General features: G+C 29.7%; 1 protein-coding gene across 1 annotated transcript in view; it reads left to right on the top strand.

The window, feature by feature from the left end:
• Positions 1-289: 289 nt before the first annotated feature.
• The window catches only part of LOC129962924 (zinc finger protein Xfin-like), a 35,239-nt gene continuing 13,224 nt past the window's right edge, over positions 290-22,304 (top strand). The window contains exons 1-2 of the mRNA XM_056076925.1: positions 290-343; positions 3,176-4,443. Of these exons, the coding sequence (XP_055932900.1) occupies positions 3,208-4,443 (1,236 nt within the window). The 5' untranslated portion in view covers positions 290-343; positions 3,176-3,207. The remainder of the gene's footprint in view (positions 344-3,175; positions 4,444-22,304) is intronic.

The raw sequence follows: 22,304 nt of genomic DNA, 5'->3' as shown, positions 1-22,304 counted from the left end.
AGCTCACACCTTTCTTATACGTAAAAGACTCCAAGCTAAAAGTTCCCGGGCTTCCATCAGAAACCAATGAAAATGCAGTATTTCGGGAAGAGACCAACCAATGGCAGTTCTTGATTTTACTCCGCTTTTCAACTTTTCGGTTTTCAATTGGTTCCAAAGTTCATTTTCTTTCTTTTGTTTATGGATTAATTTGCTGCAACACGCCCTTTTTAAATGATATTGTTTTTCGGTAGTAAGATTTCCCTAAAAGCAATGTTTGGTTTAATTTTATATCACGAATATGTAATTGCATGAGTGAAAGTACAATAGAGAGCTCGTGAAATCAAGCAGCGCAACTTAAAAGGTAAATAGAATTTTATGTATTTTTATTTGCAATTATGTATTTTTTGAATGCATTATTATGAATTTTTCAGTTAGATTATTAATATTTGCTAATTTGCCAAGTTTAAGAAAGTTTGGAAAATCTTTTATAGCGATAATGAAAATTTGATTGGAGAGATTCTATTTATCTGAATTTCAGATTCTCTTCTAAAACTGTTGCATTTTAATTTTTTTGCAAAATATACAAAATTAAAAGTCAACTGAAAATCTTTTAAAAATGACAAAACTGATATTTTTGTTTTTAAAATGTTTTATCTGTTTTGCTTTGGTTTGGTTTAGATATTTACTTCAAACAGTTTAAATAAATTATTTTTCAATAAACTGTTTTCGCCAAGTTACAGTTTCTGAAAAATATTAAGGCATTTCTAATAAATGTGCATAATTTCGTAATTACTGTACTTACTGTTTTATACTCGCTTTTTATCAAATTACCATATTTCGATTTTAAATGAATCCGTCAAATATTCAGCTTCGTTCATCCATGGTGATGCAACACGCAGATTTAATTTTGGAATCCTTTTGGAATTTTGCAAGATAAAAATGTAACAGAAAGTGCAGTTGGAGGATAACTGACATGCGTCCATACTTTTTTTTATATGCTTTTAAAGACATGGGAATTTACTGCACTAAGATTTCATTAGCTACTTTTATTAAACTTTTTGCTTAATGTTTACAAGTAGTTTTATCTCAAAATTTAGCCGCTTGTGTTGGAAATATTAATTTATAGTGCTTAGTGAAGAGATATATTTTTAAATTCATGTCAAGTACCTTAGTAGTAAATTTTAAAAATTATGTGAAAAATCTAATTATTAATATAATTATATTATTATATCTAATTATTAATATAATATAATTAATTATTATTATTAATAATATAATTATTATAAAATTATATTTTTGTAAAAATGGCTTTGCCAATTTTTATTCGATCGGCTACGTGAAGAATATTTAAGACGATTTGTACAAATAAAATTTATCCTGAAATCTTGTATATATATCTATGAGCCATTTGGTGAAATAATTTTAAGCTCTAGAAGAATTATTGTATTTTGCAGTTAATTTTCCACATTAATTAGTTTTGATTAAAAATGAAGTTCTTCATAATATGAAAAAAGTATGCTTCAATGTAAATAAAAATTAATTGTCTGCTGTATTGGAATACTTTTTATAAAGCGTTGTGCTAATTAACAATTTTTTAAGTGCTTTTATATAATGAACAAGGTTTTTTTTCTTACATGTTTTCAACAATATTTAAATAATGTGACGACAGCTGTTCTAGAAGTTATTAAGGGATTCGATAGATTGCGTATTATCAAACGTCATATAGAATCTCATAGACATTCACAAGCCATCCTTTTCAGTCCGTTTTTATAATTAAAAATGATTTAACTGAGAAAAAAGTAATTTACTTCTTAATTTACCAATTTCTTAAGTGTATAAATTGGATTTTTAAAAATATAAGAATGATATAAAAATGAAAATACCTCTATTAAAAATGACATTACAAAAAAATGTTGATTCTTTGAAAATGTAAAGTGACAATCTGTTACCACTATTGAAAATGACATTATAAAAAATGTTGGATTTTTTCAAATGTAAAGTGACAATCTGTTACTTCTATTTAAAATGACATTACAAAAAAGTACCATTAATGCCGCATTAGTTTTCAATTTGCAACAATATTAATTAGTTAACTTTTTTTTCTAGTTTATGTCGCGCTGTTTTTTGTACTTTTATATGTAAAAAAGTGAAAATGTGCTAAAGTGTAAAGAAAATATTGCCATCATCAAAGAATTTAATCTGGGGATTTTGACGAATCTTCATATTTCAGATGTCCCTCAATTCGAATAAATAGAATTTTAGAATATGCTTGCATATTTGTGTACTCAAAAATGTTTTGAGTTGGACAAAATTTACTATATGGTCTTTTTTCTAAATTTGTAAATTTCTATCGAATTTTGAATTATCTTACTCGAACAACCTTCGATGATTGATTTTTCAAATCGATATAAAATGGATGCATCGATATGAGTCTGTCTAATCTGGTTTTCAATTTAATAAAATGGTTTCAAAAATTTATGTGAGATAATTTATATGCATTTTTTATAAAAGAATCAAAAAGATTTTTTTTTATAAAAAATGTCCAATATAAATAAGCCTTGCAACAACTTTCTTTTTTGAAATCATTTTAACTATCTTGGTAAATCAAATTTTCTTTTTTTATATTCTTGGCGTGAAATAAAAAATAACCATAAGAATTTATAACAAGCGCATCAGTTAGGTAAACAAAATTTTTGACTTGGTTTTGACGTCAAAAGTCTAATTTATATATGTTGATTGAAAAGGGAAATGCCTAAATTGCATCCTCGATGTTCTTTATAATACGAATCTAAACCTAAAAAGAGTCGTCATGTTATCCAATTATATGAAAAAAGGTAGAGAAAACATCACTGTTTTTTTTTTATAAGACTGATTTCAAAAGTTTTTTTCATAATTGCAATAGAGTTTTGGCAGAATTGATTACCATAAGAAAACAAAGGCAAATTGAAAAAAGGGATAGAACGAAATACAGGAAGCAAAAGGATAAAAAAAAATCAAATAATTTAAAAAAAAATCTTCTTACATGTATCAAGAAGATAAAAGAAATTTAAACATTAGTTTCTTAATTTAAGACAATTTTATAAACGAAAAAATTGACGATGCTTGCAAAATTTTCACTAGTAAATATTTGGAAAAATCAAATTAGTTTATGATAATAAAAGAGTAATCTGTCATATATATTATTTTCTTTCAGTTTTTTGAAGATTTTTGAAAAGCAATATCGAAATGCATTTGGAACGAATTCCATCGAGTGATGTAGAATCGAGAACATTCGATTCCGCTTCTTCCTCTCCGATATATACGACAATGTTCGAAAGCTCCGAACACGACGTTTCCGACTGGTGTGATATTTCAGGAAGCGATGGACTTTCTTTGACCAACAATTTAGATGGTCGAATGTCGACTTTTTCTTACGATACGAGTTCATGTGATGGTGAAAAGAGTCTACCGAGCGACTTAGCAGACATACCGTTCGGTAATCTTCTTTCCCCAGCAATAGACATTGACTTCAGCAATCATCCATCATCTTCACCTTTGTATTACGATGGCGAAGACAGTGACGATGGGAGTTTGGATTCTGTACTATCTTGTAGTGATAATACTGAGTTTTCATGCTCTCGGCAACAAACTTATTCATCATGTGCCAAGAACAATATTCTTGATGATTTATGGAACACTCCCATGACCAGAAACGACGATGGGATCCCACTGAATATGACATGTTTGAACAAAGGGAATTTCTTCAGAGATTTCAAAGCCAGTGATGAAGATACAGAAAGCCAGTCTCAACCTTTGAACAAAGGTGTTCAAGACCAGTGGCTTGAAAATTGCAAATTATCCGATTTGAAAAGCTCTGATGTTTGCGAGCTTTTAGATTATGAAGAAAGACTGAAGGAATATTATTATTCACCAGTTGATTGTGGGTCTACATATCCTGAATCTACTGATATTTCATCAGAAGTGTTAGATTTTGCTAGTTATCGCAATAAGGAATCAACAGATTGCAATGAAATCCATCATGAACTTTCAGTATTTGATGAAAGACAACAACAAGTCCCACCATCTGTAAACAAATCATGTATGTACGCATCTAAACAAAATGATTTGCTAAGACTCAGTACAAATACGGTTATAAAGAGGGAAAAAGACTCAGACATTGAACCCAGTTCAACTACAAGAACTGCTGAAATAGAAAGACAGCCAGCCTGGTCTCAACCTAAATGTCGAAAATCCAATAATTCTGGCTCTTTCATCTGTTACTGGGTAGACTGCAAGACTGTTTTCCAAAGCCAGAGCAGCCTTGTTCGTCATATCGAAAAATTTCATGTCGACCAGCGGAAAAGGGAAGACTTTAGCTGCCTTTGGGTTGGATGTCCAAGGAAACTGAGGCCGTTCAATGCCAGATACAAACTACTCATTCACATGAGGGTGCATTCCGGAGAAAAGCCTAACAAGTGCATGGTAAGTTCCGCCCCCTTCCACTTTTTAACAAATTCAGCTCAATGGTTATTCGCTATTCTACAAAATTGTAACATTTCGAAAATTTTTATTTTTGCCTAATATTGTTTTACCATTTTTTATTCTTTATTTTTCACCAAACATTGCTTAAGATTATAAAAAATGAATGTTAATTCTTTTTTATACATTCCTTATAAAATATTCTTGAATATTCATTCTTAATTTAAATCACTGCATCTAAAAGCATAAAAATACAATTGTTTTTACAAATCAAAAATATAAACAATTTTTTAAAATCAACTATTAAATTATTCAATATTAACTAATTAAGGAAAAAATGGTAACTATATCAATACGAATCAATGCTCAGTATAGGTAATGTTTATCTAATTTATATTTAAATCGAAATATATTCAATTTTTCAAAAAGTAAAATTAATTCGATCTTTTTGAATTTGCTGATTTCTTATAATCATCAATAACTTACCTTGCTTATTTGTTTAAAATATATCAAAAGATATTTTTAACAGAGTGTTAATTTAAGAAATTTTTTTTAATATATAACTCAAAAGTATTTTTATATTGATTAATTTTTTGCACAGTATTTTTATAAGTATTCACACATGTTAAAGTTATGGCTGCATTAACAAAGATTTTAAGAAGAAATAAATTGTTTTATGTGTCTATCCGCTCATTTATGTTTGAAGAGTATAATAATGAAATCTTAAATATCTAAAATATATGAAATACTATTTATTGAAAAACAGTAACGGTAATAAATTAGATGAAACAAAAAAAAAGGCAGTAGTTCAGATGTTTTAATTTTAATTTACGTATCTGTTCTGTAAGCAATTGGATTACAGGATAATTTTATAATTTTAAAATTTATTCAGGTCATAGTGCCCTATTAAAACGTTTTTCCTTTCTTTTTCTTTTTCTGGGAGCCCTCCTCCTCCTCCTAGTGTTTGAGTATGTCAAACTTAAACATTAATAAGGTCCAAATAAAAAAAGATATGTAAGCAGTAAATAAACTTAAATTTTTATAGAAATATAGATTCATTCTGAAAATAGATTATTAAAAAAAGTTAGGGCATCGGATTAATTTAGCACTTGTTCTCGACAGTTGGCATCTGACACCATCTTCTCTAATTCGAAGAAATGCCTTGTTATTAATGATTGCTTTTAAAACCGAAGTGAAGGTCTGTAATTCTGGAACTGACAGGACACTTTTTTTCTTTCATAAGTGTACTTTATTGCTCATCGAAAAGTATTTCTAACCATAGAGATAATTTCATATGCCAGTTTTCGAATGTTCTTAAGCCTGCTGGTTTGTAATGTCTGTATAAATAAATAAATATTTGTATGCTATTATTAATAATAATGTAGAAGGTATTAATTTATTATTGTTTTGCTAAAATATTTTTCACTATTGGTGGACGAATAATCTTAATAATCGATACAATGTTTTGATTCACTATTGATCTGTTTTATGACATTAATATAATTAAAAATTTAAAAAAATTATACTATTTAAAAATGTAATTCAAATAATTAGATATTGAGAAAATAGAGCTAAACGCTTTTTTTAAATTTTTTTTTTATATACTGTATATTTACTGGGCCACAATATATGTTACTGATCATGTGTGCTTCGTCGGTCGCGAGTTGGGATGACGAATTCAAATGCCTAATAAGCGAATTCGGACCCACGGAAATTTGTTATCAGAATTCATCAGTACCGTTTTATATAATACTGCATTAAAAAGTCCTTTGACAGTTTTTTTCCAAACATTTAGTGTCTATGGCTTGAGATTATTGAAAATAGACCCAGTCAACACATTAGAATCATACCAACGATACTATAGGACTGCCAGTAAATGAATGTTATTTTAGGGAAGCACCCTTGGATAAAAAATTGTTTGAATCGGATGTCTAGTAAAGTTTTAGTAGCAAAACATTTTAATTCAAATTAAGCGTAAAAAATATTAGAGGAAGAAATTATTATACTGGTTCTACTGATGACTTAGAGACGTTATTATTTTTTTTAGATCATGGAGAAACAACAACTGTACTGTTAATAGTATAATTTACACTAATTTCATTAAAAAAAAAAGTCATTCTGGTAATTTTCATGAATATATAGTGTGTGAAATGCATCACGTTAAAATAGCAGAAAACAGTGAAATTCATAATTACATTCATTTCTCAATATATAGGCTTTCTTCTGGTTAAACAAATGAATTATTTCCTAGAACATTTCCCAATGATTAAATAATTAATAATGAATTTTAAAAAAAATATTTTAATGGTAAATGAATCAAAATTTGCACCTTAAACGCATGAACAAGCGAAAGCATTATCGATATTCACTACAAATTACTTCGCGAATAAAATCCACGCAACAACTAATGTGTAAACTTAAAAAATCATAATGAGAATGACCATTCAGTTACAGCTATTAAAGATGCATTAACTGAAGAGACCCTTAAATGCAGGATGGTCGAGGATTCTCACCCATCCTAATCGCCCTCCATCAACAACAAGAACCCGGCTGAGTAATCATCGTTTAGCGCGCCTTGACCACTCTTGAACCTAAAGAGGCAACCTTGACTGAAACTTTATCGCTCTCCCGTAAAAACTTGGCAACTTCATTACCATTTCTCGTTGACGAACCCATTCATATCTCGCCTCCTTCCGATTCCCACGCCACACTTTCAAGGGCGGAAGTGCCAGTCGCACCCAGAGCTGGAAGTAGTACGGCAGACTTTTGCTTGTTTTGCGACTACCCCCATTTTTTAGAAACGGCGTTAAGTGTTAAGGTCAGAATTATCGTGGATGATGTACGCCGGCAGATAATGTGACAGAGCGGGAAAACGCTGGCTTTACGGTTATCATCGTTTTTTAATGTGGCTTCAACGAAGAGGAAAGTAATAGCGGTTGAATGAATGAGCGCTCCAGAGATAGCATCGTTAAGACTGAAGAGTTGTTCTTTGGACGAAGTGTAACTTTGTAACCGCAGACAATCGAAGAAGGACTTTGTATAATAAACCATTCAAGATGTAAATAGAGATGATGAAGTAGTACACTGATGACACTGATTAGTAAATATTATCGAAACTTCACTTTTGTATTTTTCCTTTTAATGGTATCAGTTTACTTCAAGGGATAGTCATCAAATGCTCAGCTTCAGTGCTGTAGCGAGGTGAATAAGCTCAGATATAAGAAGCGTTATAGATATAAAATATTGGTGAATTTTTGTCACTTTTTAAACAGAAATATTTTGAGAATTCGAAATAATAGTATCACATCCGTTTACATTTATTAAGGCTCTTGTAACAGTAACTCAAATAGTGCCGCTGTTGTACCCTTCAGGACCAAATTAAGCCTTTTAGATACCATTATATTAACCAATTAATTGATAAGTGCCAAATATTTCATTGCCACAAGATTGCATTGGCAAATATTGGGGCAATGAAATCTTTAAAAACCAATTATTTTTCAAAATAAATTTTAATTTAATCTTTCTTGTGGTAGTTTTAAGTAGCAAGTTTTGACAGATTGAAATAGTAAAACGCTTAATTAGATGTCATTTTCTGAAGAGCTGACTCTAGTATATCACGAATAAAAAATGCATGACTGAAATTTAAAATAAATTTTAAACAAAATAGCAAAAGAAAAAAAAGACAATTTTTCTTAATGCAATCTAATATTTTATGATAGGATCCGGTATTTTTTGAAAAAATTATAAAGCTCCGCATTTAGAACTATAAAGTGACTTAGTATAAAAAATTCTAAATGATAATTAATTAGAAGTGTTACAAGAATATTTTTCTCAAATAAATTTAATCATTTAATTTTCACTTGAATAAGTTGATTGCACAGTTTTCATAATTAAAAGAAAGGAGTACAAAAATGAAATATCTTTCAAAATACTGCAAAAAAATTTCGAAGTTTACAATTATGGGGTTCCTAGATACAATAATTGCCTACTTTTGTCTATTTGATAATTCGAACCTGCTTAATCCCAGTATAATTTTGGAAATCCATTAGGGTTATTTCAGAGGATAAAAGAAATCACCAGTGCACAGTGAACGATATTTGTAGTATTAAAAAATATGCAATAATAAAAGTTGAAGACTTTTTAAAATAATAAAAATAAAACAATTATTAAACCTCCAGCTGCGTATGCCGCGATTTCCACCGATTGGCAATCAGCCCATTTTATGTTGCATCCCACATTTTTCGCAGTTTAGAGTGTTTATTTTTACGATTACAGATTTTTTTTTATCATATCATATTATTATCGTGTAGCATATAGTACCGTTCACTTTGATTGAAAAATAGCTGCAAACATCGCATCTAAATAGTGATTTTAAAGAATTACGCAACCAGAGAGTTAATGTATTAACACACACACACACACACACACACACACACACACACACACACACACACACACACACACACACTAAAAATGTAATTCGTAAAAGTTGAAGAGAATAAGGAATTTCTTATTCTTCTTTCTTCCGTAATTTTTCCTTTCTTTCTTTCTTTCTTTCTTTTTCTTTCTTTCATTCGTAAAATCTTTTAAATTTTAATGAATAAAATCCAAACTTTCCTTGTTTGAATATTGATAACGATCTAGTTACCTAATCGTAATGTTCCGGGCTAGGCATCTTCATTATTTTTCCTAGAGTTAGGTCCGATTAAATTTAATTAATAACGACAGTTGGATATTTGTTCTTAGTTCCTGATATTTATTTTTAATCACCTGATTAGGAGAATACCAATTTTCCGTGCTCACTAGTGGAAGGTATATTTGTCAACAACTAAATTAACATGTAGCAGAGACTTATTAATTTTGAATGAGACAGGGTTTAGTTTAGTTATATTCAAGTCTCATTTTAAAGCAGGAATAGAGCTATTTTGGGACGGACCTCGCAATTTTGAACCGCGGTCAGATGACGAGGACGACACCTCAGCTGGTACCCCTCTCCAAACTTTACACCACACCAGTGGGAGGACGGATTTATTGTGTACCATACCCGATTACATGACGGTTCTTCGGTGGAATCAGCTCTCGAACCTGAAGCCTTCGGGTTCCAGAGGCCGTGACCTCACTACCAGGCCACCGCGGTCTCCAATGAGACCGGAATCTAGAATCGTTGAAATTAGAGTCCTGAAGTCTAGACTGCCATTTTTCACCGAGGCTCTTATATACCCAAGAGTCGATATAGTGGTGGAAAAAATGAGAAATATGAATAATTATCTTTTTTCAATAAATTCAGAATTACAAAAGTTATTACAAAAGAATGAAGCATTTTTTTAGCATTTCTTTTCGTTCAACGTAGGTGAAGTTTGAATTTCAGAATAAAGATTTTTTGAGATATTACAAAAGTTAATATTTAAGAAGACATGCATCTCTGTTTCGGTTAGATTTTGAAAATTGAACGATATTTTCCAACTAAATTTTCATTTTTGCACACTTGTTTCAAGAGGGAAGTCTTAACTAAAAAGAAAATATTCTTTGAAAAATGAGAATTTCTTGGTGCAGACTTTGCATACATCATAGCAGTTTTATACACAAAATTTCTATTATCTTTGTAGGTATGAAACATGAGGTGATCATAAAAAATATTTATCTTAAGTTCTTTAAAAAGTTGCGAATGGGAAATTTATACAAGAAGTAACTTTTACTTTGTTATCCTAAGAAATATCTGCGTTAAGTATATTTCAAAAATCGTTTCATATTGTTACATGTAATATTTAGCACTTAGATAAAGAAAAAAATAATGAAATTATTTTCTTCAAAGCTAGTGGAAAGCTCTTAACTAATCTAAAACGTACAAGCTTCGATGCAAAATCTTGTTTTGTTTCACAACTTTAACTATATACCAACATATTTTTTCATTATTTTTAGTCCCTGAGGTTGTGTTTAGAGACGAGTTCGAATTCTAATGATACAAAAACAAATTAAAACAGAAAATAAACTTTAACGATACTAGTGATAGAAAATACGCTTTTTATTTAAAGTTGAGCTTTGAGCAAAATTTGTTTTGTCGATCTTCAAAGGATTAATTACAAAGGTTACATTTAGTTTAATTTAAAAGTAAGGAAAAGACAATCTTCCAAGTGATTCTAAGTTTATCATGTGTTCTCTAAAAGCGAAATTTCTCGTAAACAAACTTTTTTTAAAACTAAAATGTCTGTTTTACTTATGTGGAAAATGTCAGTTTAAATTATCGTTAACTATTCCTCAAATTAAAATTGGAATTTCTTTTAAAAGGACAAGGATTCTTATCTTGGCAAAATACTTATATTTTTTTTTATAGATTTAGAATTTTTAGCATAAATTAAAAATTCTTCATGAAATATTCATTAAAAAATTCGCGATTCGATTCTTCACTATTATTGTAATTAAGTATGAAGTTTTTCATTTCAAAAATGGCCATGAGTTTGGATTTTAGAACGAAATTCAAAAACTACAAAGTAATATTTAAAAGAATCTGACATGTACTGTTCTATTTCATCTACTGTTGCAAAATATTAAATCAGATTCCTAAATCGAGGAACCGAATACAATGCAATAGAATTTATTCCATGATATACGAATTTTTCACCCACATGAGTTTATAATCTGTTGTTTTACAAATTTTACCCACAACCTGACACATCATATTTATTGTTCTCCATCCACATTGGTCTTTTAGCAAAGGGGGGGGGGTGAAAATTTTACAGTTTCTTGTACACTGCCTCCTTCATGAATCACCAAATGAAGAAATCCAATAGTTTGAGGTCCGGGAAGGGTGAATATATCCACGAATTATTCACATTTGTACTGATTATTTATTCATTTGATTCAGTTAGTCAATAGTAAAAGTTGAAAGATAATTTACACTGTACAATTCGGTTTATTGTGGATAAATGTCATTAGAAGTTCTCGGTCTCGTTTTTAAACTACAATTGTCCTTTTTGTTTCAGATGTTCAGTTGATTTTAATACTGTAGTGAATAGCTTAACAACTACGTTACACGAGCAATTGCTTTTGTATTGTGGTCATGTTACTGGGCTGCGAACCATAAGGTCCCAGGTTCTATCCCCGCTCATACCAATCCGCTACAATATTATTTTATTTTCTGGAATAATGAATGTATCATAATAGTAGATTTTGAAACACATATTTATTTTTATTGCTAATTTTTTATCACCCTTATGTAGAGGATATTTGACAAAAGGGAGGGAGGGAAGATGCCAGCTCAGATATTCTTGTATTTTGCTATAGGTTCACAATTAAGAAGTTACTGAGAAGTCTTTGTGTAGTTTTAACAGAGAAAATTAATAAACAAGGTTTACTAAAGTAATGGAACAGGTCATTTGAATAGTAATTAAAATAATAGTAATTAATTTTAGTAATTAAATAGTCATTTGACAAATCCAATAGAAATGAATCATTTTTACAATCGAACATGAAACTGAAAACGCAAAGGACGTCAGCCACACAAGACAATTAAAAATACATTTTTTTAATATATATATATATATATATATATATATATATATATTTACTTATGTAAAAATCAGTTTTGAGGGATAGTATTTTTGGAAATTATTGCAACAAAACGCCAAAATTTTGCTTAGATTTTAATTTAATTAAAATTTAAAAAAGACACTGTGAAGGTCACACTTCCATGTTCCAAAATATACCTATGTCAAATTTAGCAGCTGTAGGCCAGACAATAATATTTTTATTGAGCACACATTCTCTATTATTATTAGAGACTAAGATTGTTTCATTTCCTTTGTAAGCGGGAAAAATATGAACTAAGGGTTTCGAAAAGGCGATCTGGAACTTTTTTTTGCCAGCTTTATAATTTTTAATTCTTTTCTGCGATATAATATTTTTTAAATTAAAGAATTCTGTTTTCATTCACATGATTTCAAAACTACTTGAATGAAATGCGTGAAGAACTGGGAACTTGGTGAAGACGGAAACTTATGGAGTACTCGTAGCTTTTCCGGTCCCTATCAATGGAGTGTCGGAGAGCTAATATACGTCATGTCGAATTACATCAGTTTTTTTCGACCGGGACATAAAAAAAAATGAGAGAGAGAGAGAGAGAGACAGGAAAGTAAAGTTGCACCAACAACTCTCAACTTGTCAACTCTGTTCAAAAGTACAAAAAACTTGACCTCCGTAACGTAAGTTGACCTTTTTAACCGTCATTGAGAGATACTAACGTTGGAATCCTCTTCATGTCAAGGTCATTCGGTCGATGAAATATCCAGAATATTCAGTTATCCTATTAAAGACTTTTTTTCCCTTTAATTAAAACGAAGGCTTATAATGATGTAACGATATTAATAAATATAAACCGATGATATGCGTGACAAATTGGATTCTTGCTTTCTCATCCATACAGAAAAAAAGAAAGTTTTTCATGATATCCAGAATATCCTATTATTCCTTTCAAGTTTTCTTTTCTAACTAAAACATATTCTTGCAATGACGTAATAGAATTAATACTATAAACCTATGCTATGCGTGTCAAATTGAATTTTTACTTTCTTGTACATAAAGACGGCAAGAAAGATCTGTAACCATGAAAAAAAGTTCAACCTCGAGATTTTTAATGCATCTACTTGTTTATAAATTTTCCGAGTCCGAAAAACCATATTTGGAATAGTGTTTATCTGTGATAGCCGAAACAAAAGCAAAGATTTAAAGAGCTGGCATTTGGTTATTGTCTTTATTCCCAAATTATAGATTTATTTTTAAATCTTAGATGAAATACATTGACGGGAAGTCTATTTGTCCCTACGTGTGCATGTTAACAACTTAACTAAAAAATTTTATAAGCATAAATAATTGAAATTTGATCAACCGTTCTTGATACCGCAATTATATCCATCGAAATAATGATCCAATCAGTAAATGAATAAAAATCTAAAGAATACACTCGATTTTCTTCACAATATTGGGAAATTAAACACTACACTTGGCCATCTGTACTTGTGGTGAATAGCTTATAAGCAAGTTAATAACTACGCTACCCAAGTAATTGCTTTTGTATCATGGTCATGTTACTGGACTGCGAACCACAAGGTCCCAGGTTCTATCCTCGCTCATCGCCAACCTGCCACAACATCATAATGTCTCTCAATCCGCCACATACTCAAATGCACAATAAAATGAAGAACACTCAGATGAATTTAATAATAATAATGATGGTGGTGGTTGTTTTCCAGAATTTATCACTCTTCCAACAGTCAACGAATGATATTAGAAACTATGTAATAACTTTTTAGAAAGTTCAAGACACTAATTGCTAATTTATCGAAACTGAAAAACATATTAAACATAATCGGAATATTAATCAAGAATTAATGTCCGAAAATAGAAGAAATAAAGAAGAGACATACGTTTTGTTCAATAAAGAATAGTCCCCCTATGGACGGTTGGAGAACTTGTTAAACTTTTACGAGGCCCTCAGGTAATTCTCTCTTAAGATTCTATAATAGTGAATCCACATTTGGTACTAAATTCATTGCACGTATATTTAACTTAAGTGGCATTTAGAATGTCTGCTTCGATATTTTAGTGGGAGGTTAGAAACACTAAGTTAAATAAGTATTTAGAAGTTGGGACTGCCCCGGGGTGATTTGGGGTATCTCGCTTTATTATTGCGACCGAGATAGCAAGTTCCGATACATAGCTAAAGTAGATTAATTTTCTCCAATACAACCATATACTGCTACATGAGAAGGCTCGCGTTGTAATTTGTATAAAACAGCTTATTTCGAATCATTCTTTGATATTTTTTAGAAACATATTTACATTTGAAAGCACACAACTTTCTGAAACATTTATTTCCCAATTATTTGCAGATAAGTTTTGTATATAGCATATATATAACCTTTATATATGCTATATTTATATATTTAAAATAATTAAAAAACGATGATAAAGAACTAGTATTCTAGCTCCAACCACTCCTATTTCTTATTCGTCAATTCCTTCCTCCTATTCCCTCTTATATTTCACCAATTTTTATTTCATTTGAAAGCTCATGACCCCTCAAAATATTGTTACCATTGATCATCTATCCCACATAAATTCCCACTTTTAAAGAAATTTCAAAATCATTACTTCTTAGTTCATTTTCTATATATAAAAAAAACAAAACAATATACCTCACGACTGAGTTCTTCAACTACAACCACTATACCAATTACGTCATTTTTTTTTTTAAATCTCGGATGGAAACTCGTGATTCCATGATCAACTTAAACCTAAAATCCTTAAAAAAACATAAGAATTTAAAACCCACAAAATTAATTTAATTTAATCTATTAAAATCTTGGCTAGCACAAATAAATGACTTTATCGCTGGTGAATGAAGATAGCGAATGAAGTAATTATGAATGATAGTGAATGAAGATAGCGAATGAAGTAATTGTGAATGATAGTGAATGAAGATAGCAAATCAAAATTTCATATGATCCTCTATTTTTTTTTTTTTTTTTTTTTTTTTTGCGTTGCATCAAATTAACATTAGCATTTGTAGCAAAAGTATGCATGTACCCATACATTTATATATAAAAAAAGAAGAAAAATGTTTAGAATTGAATTAAATTTAGCTAAACTTTTTTGTTAAAATTTTACTATTAACTATTTACTTATAAGCTAAAGCACTCACGTTTCACTTGAAACCAACATATTTGAGACATTTTTTTCCAGGAACGAAAAGCTGAACTCAGCTGATTAACGTGAATTCTTAATTATTTTACTGTTAACGTAATGTATTATTTACATTACAAAAATGAAAACAAACTGCGGAATCAACTACGCTATGTATATATTCTTACTCTTCAAACCACTAAATATGCTTCTAGAATTTCAAATTGCTTATTTTTGGTTATTCTAATTGAAAAGTATCCTTCACTTTATTTATTATTCTAGAAGAATATTCTCTTGTTTTATGGAGATTGGTTCTGAGATACAAATGGAAAATATTTAGTGGTTTAAAAATAGAGTACTTAAAATAATTTCTTTAAAGATATTTATGAGGAAATTTTCATAATGTGGCTCAAACCTCTTTAATCTTTGCTATCAACATTCCCAATAAGATCATGTTGCATTTTAGAATCTCAGAATTTTTGAAATCCAAAATAATTCTTGGGTATTCGGAGGTATCTTAAAAGGAAACATTTATCAAAATTTTGAGGTGGAATTTTTTTTGAACGATTTTAATATTTTTTTCGTTCTGTACATTATATTTCACTAAGAAAAATAGAAGGATATGGGTAAAAGGTATCGCAGATAGTTGCTTTTAAAGTATCTCCTTAGTTTTCTCTGGCAATTGTTCTTTGAAGAAAGAAATATAAATATTGTTAAATGGCAGTATGAAAAAAAATTTGTAAATTCTTTGTAAATGTAATATGGAATTGCTAATTTTAAAGCATTGCCTTAGTATTTTTTGGCAACTGCTCAATGAAGGGGGGAACTATAAATATTGTTAAGTGACAGCATTAAAAAAATGTGGGTTCTTTATAAATGTAATATGAAAGTGCTAATTTTAAAATATTGCCTTGTTTTTCGTTGCCAGCTGTTAATGGAAATTAAGAACATAAATATGTTATATGGTAGTATTAAAAAATGTAATATGAAAAACAAACAGATGTTGGCAATGACCACTTTTGATCAGTACTCAAACTTTTAAGTCCATCCAGTTTCATTGGTGCCAGATTTTTTTCTTCTAATCTAAGCATATTTAAAAACACTTCGAAAAATCGGGTGACCAGAGGAAAAAAAAAAAAAAAAAAAAAAAAAAAAAGGCCAGTCTCTTGTGGCACTTTTAGAGACCGAAATAAATTATCTCCCAACGAGTCAGTGGTGAAAATTAAGGCTGAGTCACTTCGTTTTCCAGCGCTGACACCAGAGTTAATGCAGTGTTTCTGGCTTCATTAAGAAGAAAAACATTGCTGTGAAAAAAAAAAAAAAAGGAAGAATCTTCCACCCTCAGTTGTCTGGCTGCTACTGCCTTACACCCCAAACGACCCCACTTGTTAAAGGGCAAAAGGAGAAGAGGGGTAACTGAAACCGTAACTGGATAGCATCTTCCTGTCACTTGCTTTGGTGGTAGATAGGGATCTGTTATAAGCCGCTGTGTTTTTCTTTTTTCTACACTTTTCTTTTCTCTTAATTCTGATTCATTCATGAAGAGAAATATTCATTCAGAAGTTCTCAGTAGTAGTGAATTTATTCAAATCATTATTTCAATTAGAAGTTTCTATTCTTAAGACAGTTTGTTTAGATGCCTTATTAGTAATGCCATTGTAAATATTAGAAGCTAAATTTTTCTTTAATGAATTAATCAGTTCATTACATCCTTCAGTGAAATCTCATTCATCAGTTCATTCATCATTCATTAAAATCTCATTCATGAATAGAAGAATATTTAATAATTCTTATTTAATTGGATATAATATAAAGGTTTTTGCAATATGAAATTAAAGGGAATTTTCAATGTATATTATTAAATAAATATATATATATATGTTATAAATTTAAAGAGCTATTTTAAGAGAGAGAATAAATAGATAATTACAAAATAGAGAATTACAGAAACTTCCGCATGTCTGGAAACACACACACACACACACACACACCACAACAACAACAAAAAAAACCCAACAAAAAATCCTAACAAAACAGCAACAATAAAAAAACCCAACAACAAACAAATAACAAAAAATCCTAACAACAAAACAGCAACAATAAAAAACTCCAACAACAAACAAATAACAAAAAAATCCTAACAACAAAACAGCAACAATAAAAAACTCCAACAACAAACAAATAACAAAAAAATCCTAACAACAAAACAGCAACAATAAAAAACTCCAACAACAAACAAAAAACCCCGCAGCAACTTAAAATTAACAAAATCACCCAACAACAAACAAATAACAGCAGCAACAACAACAACAAAAACTCCGGAAAAGTTACGGAAAAAAAGTTATATATTGCAATCCATGTTTTCTGAGCGAAAAACAATAACTACGCAGCGTATAACTAGCCGTTAATTGTTGGACATAGTGGCGTGAAATGCATTGACGGCAGTAGTGTAGAAGACTCATAACTCAAGCTGTGTTCCCACTTTTGGATAAAATGCTGTGCAAAAATGTCGATAAATACTTCGATGGAAACATATGCTTTATTCAAATGTTATGAATGTACTTCATGGCATTAATCGCTTCTTTGACTATACTAATCGCTACTGATTTGCCTGACATAAATTGCATGTATGTGCACTTGAACTTTCCACCGAGAAATTTGCTGTGTGTCGCATAATTATGGATCTCTTAACATAGTAACTTAGTGCAATTAACGTGAAGTAACTTATTGCAATTTTCTTTTTTGACAGCGCAAAAATGCTTGAATTTCAGTTTCTAATTTCAGAATGCTTATTTTGAACCGTCTGTGGCTATTTTCAAACAGTAATAAGATTTTTTTTTAATCGCTGCATCTTAAATTTAAATAAATTCTTAAAAATAAGTAAATGCTTTAAAGTATATTAAAAATGTATTCAACATAAAACTATATTTTATTTAAAAGCGTCAGAATAATTCTGTCTGCAATTTATGTTTGTGCAATTTGAAAACAACGTAATTCAAAATTTATTTCAACATAATTAACAGCTTAATTTTATAACTATTAATTACTTAACTATCCTCTTATTCATTACTATTATAACTATTAATTCCTTAACTATCATCTTATTTATTACTATTATAACTATTATTCCTTAACTACTTAAATTCCTGAGTGGGATATTTGATATAAAATACGAATACGAAAATGATATACGAAATGGAATGCGGAATATGATATAAAATATGAATTTGAAATAAATATTCTGGAAAGAATATTTTCGATTCATATTTGAAAGGAAACTATTTTTCTTGATAAAATAAGCTGCTCTAAAATTATTTCTATTTTAGAAAAGTTAGATCCTTAAACAAGACACATTATGCTATTTCATTTTATTTTTTTATCTACTTTGCATTATTAGAAAACTTAGAAGAAAAAAAAATAAGACAATATAAATAAAATATAAATGAAAATAAAATAAGACTGAACTAAATGGCGAATATTTTTATAATAAAATGAAGCTTTTCCGAGAATGTATAAATAATAAAAAGTTACAGAAAAGCTATTCATTATTTGAATTGATTGGAATAGTAAGAAATGATAAAACCATTAAGACAAACTTATTTACATTTTATCAAACTTCTTAGAAATAGAATTTGCAAATAGATAGGCTTAATATATATCTTTGGGGCATATGGCAATGATGAGAGAATAAAATAATTCTTTTTAAAATATTTCTAGAAAAACAAAAACTTCAATAGTACGAAAGCAAAGTAACAGTTAGAAAATTAAATTGCAACTGCTTTGGAATATTTGAAAAAAATAACCTTTATCTGTGTTATTTCCATCTATAATCACTTTCCCCATAGCAAAATATAAATGAACCAATTTATTGTATATTCTAAAATAGGAGAATTTCAAAAGATATCTTTTGAAAAGGATGCTTTTTAACAAATCAAAATTTTCTTTTATCGTTTTTGTTGCTTTAAAATGAAAGTGGAATGAAATATTGTTTTATAGCAATTTTTATTATTGTAAAACTGATATTATGATTTCCGCCGTTTTTATACGTTTATGATTGTAATTTGCAATTCCAGTAAAATTATTAGTTAATGGTTGAAAATATTTAAAATATGCCACTAGAGGAGGTTTCATTTCTTATGAGAAAATATTTCAATTTTTAATGCACTTCTAAACATTTTAAAAATTTAATTTTCTTACAAAGACGAAGTCAATTATTCACCATTGAAATATCTGAAATAATTTCTAGAAGACTTTCTGCAAAATTGTCCTTTATTTGTGAAGGCAAAAAGTTTAAATATTCACCTTTTTTTTAACTTATCTACTTGTGTTTTTTTATATATAATTTATTTTTGTACTGTGAGGAAAGATATTACTGTGATGTGCAGAGGCTGGTTTTCGTTCGAATCTCATGCTACATATCAGTTTTTTTTTTATTCTAAGCAATTATTTATTGAGAATCAAACGATAAAAGTTGTAACAAAAACAGAAATGATGGGAAATTACACCAGAAGGGTAGTTCTCTCATATTTACTTCCCTACTTCGTATAAAAGTTGTACATCTTGGGCTCGGGAACATAGCAGGTAATTGCGCATTATTATTTGTATATTATTAGTAAACAATAGTTATAAATGGGCCTATCGGTTGCACTTTTTGGCGATTTTTTGGGCATTTATCACTGGGATGCGGTTAAAACACAACCATAAAGCTAAATATGCATTTTGGAAGACTTTTTTTCCAATCGACAAAGATATTGGTCAAATATTTGACAAAATTTGACAAAGTAATCGCAATATTGTATACCAAATTTCATATTATTTAAATCCTTTTATATAACATGACTTATCGCTTAAGCACAATAACTCTTGTGCTAAAGGGCTTATAGTCAGCCCTTTAAAAGATATGGTTCAAAATTTAATAAATATATACAATTTAGATGCTAAAATTGAGAACCAAATTTCATTTACTTAATTTATGTTTTTGAATTATCGAGTTTATATGCACGTGAAAGTATAGATTGACAGTGTCAACTCCTTGATGGATTTGGTGCAACAATTGATATACATTTTAGATGTTAGGCCCATGTACTAATTTTCCCATCTAGCTCTTAATGTTTTGTAGTTACCTATATTCGGAAAATTGGTTACAGAATCTTCCTTTTGAATAATTTTCGTTAAAATTTGATCTACAAATTTGATGCAAAGATATTGCATCACATTTCATCCGCAAACGTTTTTGAGTTATATTCATAGACTGAAAAAACTCACTGACAATTATTACTGATTTTTTTTTGGGGGGGGGACTCAGAGTGTCCTGAAATGTGGGGATCTCGAATTCAGATACTTTAGCTCGCATTTGAGAAAGTAAAAAATTGTTCACAGTAGATGCTAGACTCTTCAAATTTGAAACATCTTTGCACACTTTTTTTGAACCAATTAGAGGACTACCAGGTCCTTGTCCTTTATTGTCACATTTAAAAATATTTTCATTTCATACTTTAAAGCGAAATCAAGTGTTTGAATTTTGTTTGGTATTTGTTCCTTACCCTTTTTAATCTTTATTTCTGTATTTATGATACATCATGCATACAGTATGATGTAGCAATCCAGGACATTTAATGCAAATTCTAAAAAAAAATCCATCAGTTTTTCAGTCGTGGTTATTTTAATGTGAAATTGAGTCAAATCTATCTATTTTTTTCAGTTCGGGTCATTAAATTGGTATTACGTCAGCCCCAACTATAATTCCAATTTGTCAAATCTTGTTACCTTATAGAAACTGAATGATTTCATCATAAATACTACCAAGGACATTCTTTTCAGAAATTTTTCACTAGTTCTTTAAATGTTTGCACATACATGTTCCTCGTGGTTTGGGGACAGGCTAGACGCATTCCATTCCCCGCACGCTTTCTGCATTTTTTTCCCCCTCTGCCTGCTGCAACATGTCCAGGCACATGCCTCTGGAGATAGTTTAACCCCTTCACGTCCCCTATTGACGAATTAGTGGCAGCTGCACAACAAGTTCGTTGCTCTGCACCGGATGCTGCCACTATCAGGTTAGACACCAGACGCTCATAAAACACGTGGTTATTATTATTTTTTTCAACTGTCATAGGGGCTTTTCATTTCTGCTGTGACTAACGCCGAGCACGCGTTTAAACGAGGGTTGGCAGATATATTCCCCCAGCGAAGGTTTTCTTTGTTGGATTAAAAAAAAAAAAAAAACGCATGGACGTCCAGGATATCTTCTTTCTTAAAGATAAGGGTTGTTCGTGACCCTAATAGATGTAGTGTCCTTTTTTTCATCAACCCCTCGCAAACTTGTTGGTAAGTTTAGAATGCAAACTTCTAAATATGCTTTGTGGTAGTTATCTTTTTTTTCATGTTTGATGATTTGCGGTAATGTAATGGGATAGTTTGCTGTTAAATATGTTAATCCTTTTATCGGGGACAAAACAGGCATTGTATTAGTATAAGTGATATTACTTCAAAAGATATGTAACGTGAAAATTGTTGTTACATATGTTCTTTAGCCATTCATAACATTTTTACTTTTTATTGCAGAATGCATTTATGATATGCAACATGCTTATGTGCATTGCATACAAATATATTTGACCCATCGTTTGAGGTTAAATATATGAAGAATTTAACCCTTTCTAGGGCCGTGGGAGGTATGCTTCCCACCAAATTTAACAATCTTTGTATGAAATTATGTCGGTTGGCATAAGTTCTGACACATTTTTTTAGTAAGTCAGAAACTTAGATGCTTCAGTTCTTTATCTCAGACAAAATAATGTGTCTTGATTTGTTACTTAATTATTAATTAACCAAATTAATTAATTAATCAAACTAAATTTATCTAATAAGCTAAATGAATCCCTTTTCTTATTCTAATTTCAAGCCTAAAAATATTTTAACATAATATGACTGGAAATAAATGTCCTTTTAAAGAGTTAAACTATAAGGAACTGTTTTTCAATCACTAGTTAAATTATGTTATCTTCTTTTCAGATCTATATTTTTCATTTAGATTTTCAAACATTTCAAAGAATACTCATTTCAAATGTATCTTTTGGAGGTAATTATATCTGTTCACAGTTATGTGATGGAATAAATTTAAAAATTCAATAAAAAACAGTAAATTTTGTATTGAAGTGAATGAACTCTTGCAGGGAATCAAAGCT

The sequence above is a fragment of the Argiope bruennichi genome, chromosome 3 (genome assembly GCF_947563725.1).
Source record: "Argiope bruennichi chromosome 3, qqArgBrue1.1, whole genome shotgun sequence".
NCBI lineage: Eukaryota > Metazoa > Arthropoda > Arachnida > Araneae > Araneidae > Argiope > Argiope bruennichi.
The sequence above is the reverse complement of the archived record's forward strand: the minus strand, read 5'-3'. Positions and strand labels throughout refer to the sequence as shown.